The sequence below is a fragment of the Notothenia coriiceps genome, unplaced genomic scaffold, assembly GCF_000735185.1.
Source record: "Notothenia coriiceps isolate Sejong01 unplaced genomic scaffold, NC01 NC01_scaffold00037667, whole genome shotgun sequence".
NCBI lineage: Eukaryota > Metazoa > Chordata > Actinopteri > Perciformes > Nototheniidae > Notothenia > Notothenia coriiceps.
In genome coordinates this window covers 1-2629 of record NW_011370368.1, presented here as the reverse complement: position 1 = coordinate 2629, position 2629 = coordinate 1, and the positions used below count along the sequence as shown (strand labels likewise).

At 40.4% G+C, this 2629-nt stretch overlaps 1 protein-coding gene across 1 annotated transcript; it reads right to left on the bottom strand.

Annotated features, from left to right (window-relative positions):
* Positions 1–5: 5 nt before the first annotated feature.
* On the bottom strand, positions 6–615 carry LOC104967752 (UDP-glucuronosyltransferase 2A3-like; the record flags this gene model as incomplete). The annotated part of the gene is made up of 1 exon (XM_010797276.1): positions 6–615. A coding segment is annotated over exon 1 (573 nt), but the record flags the coding sequence as incomplete, so codon positions are not given.
* Between the last annotated feature and the right edge of the window lie 2014 nt (positions 616–2629).

The window sequence follows — 2629 nt, the reverse complement described above, 5'->3', positions numbered from 1 at the left end:
GAGGGAGGAGCAGGGAGCTGACCACAATATCTCTCCCAGTTGTGGGCTAGGGAAAAGCGGAAAGAGTAGACCAGGGGGATGCCCAAAAGCTCTGCTAATAAGTCACCACCGGGGTAAATGGGGTCAACCAAGAGAAGGTCATATTTTCCGTCCTTCAACTTTTTCATAATCGTTTCTGATTTCAGCACACCGTCCAAGAACTTCAAAGTATACTGCAGGTCGATTCTCATTAGATCCATGTATTTGATGTAAAGCTGAACGTAGCTCATATGATCCATCTCATACATTGAGAATCGAAGATATTCTTCAAAAAACTCTTCCATGGTCTCTATTGAGACGGAGACGTTAAAGGGTTCATAGCCAAAGGGTGAAAGTTCATTAGAGTTCATGAACATGGACGTGCTCGGCACCAGCACCTTCACCTGGTGTCCCCTGTCGACCAACGTCTCCAGCACAGGCTTCATGTTAATCCAGTGGCTGCCGTCAGTGAACCACACCAAAATGTTCCCTCCACTTGCGCTCCATGTCACAGAAAGTAGCAGCAGGACACAAACGGAGACATGCTGCTCCGGCTTCATGGTGCCGGTTTGTCAAGACGCTGTAGCCTGATCCTTGTTTTAAACTCGCTCCTAGAAAAACAATCATTAACAGACAGAGCTGAACTCTGGCTCCATTTGTCTGTTGCACGGCACAATGGATAACAGGCCTATGCCAAGCAAGTTGTTAGTCAAAGTAAAATGTCAAAGTGAACTTTATTATCAATATCTGTGATTGTGTGTTACAAAGAGGGAGACTTAAATTCCCAAAGGTTAATAATATACAGAAAAATATATATGTATATGTACTGTTGACAGATCTGCTTTTTAAGTGGCCGTGACAGACCTCACCTACCTCTATTCAATTTACCATTGATAAATAAATGCTGAATTGGCTTTAGTTTGGTTTGATGGAAAGGAAGTATTTCTCAGAAATGTCTTACTAGACATATGAAACCAGACATAGAACATCCTGAACTTTTGAACTGTGCTCATAGTGCATCTTAGAATTTGCAAGCCAAGCATAAAGTTTCCACCACAATTCTAGGAAGGCCTTGTAGTTTTTGACACCTTGAGAGCGTTTACAACGGTTGAAGAAGACAATGCACACACGATTCAGGTGAACTGTGTAAAGACTTGAACCTACATCCTGGACCAACAAATCTTAGAGACAATAGAGTGGTGCAGAGATGACGTATTTACCCGGAAGTAAGCTGCGCATCGGTTCCCTCAACAAAAAAGCAATGGGATTTCTCCATAGCATTTTGGAAAATAGCTCGAAATAAGGTCTGTGGAAAACAAACCTGTTTGATTAATGCACGTTTTGTTCAGCCGGATAATATCCACATGTCTACCCTACTTTTATAATTTCCGAATCATACATCTAATCGTCAGAAACAAAATGCTAACGTTATGCTAATAACAAACTACAGCATGGTCGCACGACTTCAACGCCACGCCAATTTAAGATCGATATTCAAAAATACAGATTCAAAATTGTACAAGTTGAAGTGTTTGTTTTAGCACACGACCAGGAATGTTGTCAGGTCCAGAAGCTTGGCAGGGGTTAATCCTTAACAGTGTGCTCCTTCTGCCTAGTGACAGAAAAATAGCCTGGATGTTATTGTGGTTTTCTGTGCTTCAAAGCGTGTGGAGAAGCTGTTGACGTTGTTCAGCAGAGAGGTGTCACTGTCACAGGTCTGTGGTGGCGGTTTGTAGTCCGTGATGGTCCTAATACCCTGCCAGTGCCAGAGGCTCTGTGCTGTCACTGAAGTGAGCTGTAATGCGCCGGGTCGGGTGTACTGTTGTTTTCCGGATGCCACGGGAAAGGTTGGCCCCGGCTTCTGAGACCAAGCCAGAGGGAAATGGTAATGGTGGACAATTTAAGTGAATAATAACACAAACTAGAGTTTCACAAACTTGTAGTTAAAGCAGACTTCAGATCCCCAGATTCAGTTACCTGCGTGTTCTCATCTCTCCACAGACAAATAAAGCTGGTTGTGCTATGTTTAGTTAAGTAAAAACATCACACATGTTTTGGAAAATAATTTGTGTTTGTTTGTCTATTATCTTACCTCTAGCCCTTTTTAATGGCCAGACCAAGAAAAAAGCTATGGAAAAATGATTTGTTTGCATATTTTTATCAAATGGGACACAAATAACCACAAACAATTTGGATTTCTTTGACTGACCACACCATTTTGTTTTTATGAGCCTCTACCAACTGGTCGAGCTGGCTTTTTATGGTAAAAGTACATTGTCAACAATCATCATATACAGTACAGTATTTGTATGCATCAAACTCAAATAAAACAAAAACTCAAATACATTTGTTTCTTTTATGGAAAATGAGCAATATATACAACCAGATATATTCATAAAAGATAATAAATTATAATTGTAAAAAACAAAACCATTTAAAGAAGTAATGTAAAGTGATTAAAAAAAGACTTGCACATCTTACTGTATATCAGGGGTGTCAAACTCATTTTCACAAAGGGCCTCTCTGGGAAATTGGAATCACATTAAGGGCCGGACATATGCATTACTGACATGCCTTTTTTATTCAATAAACAACATAAAACATATCTTTC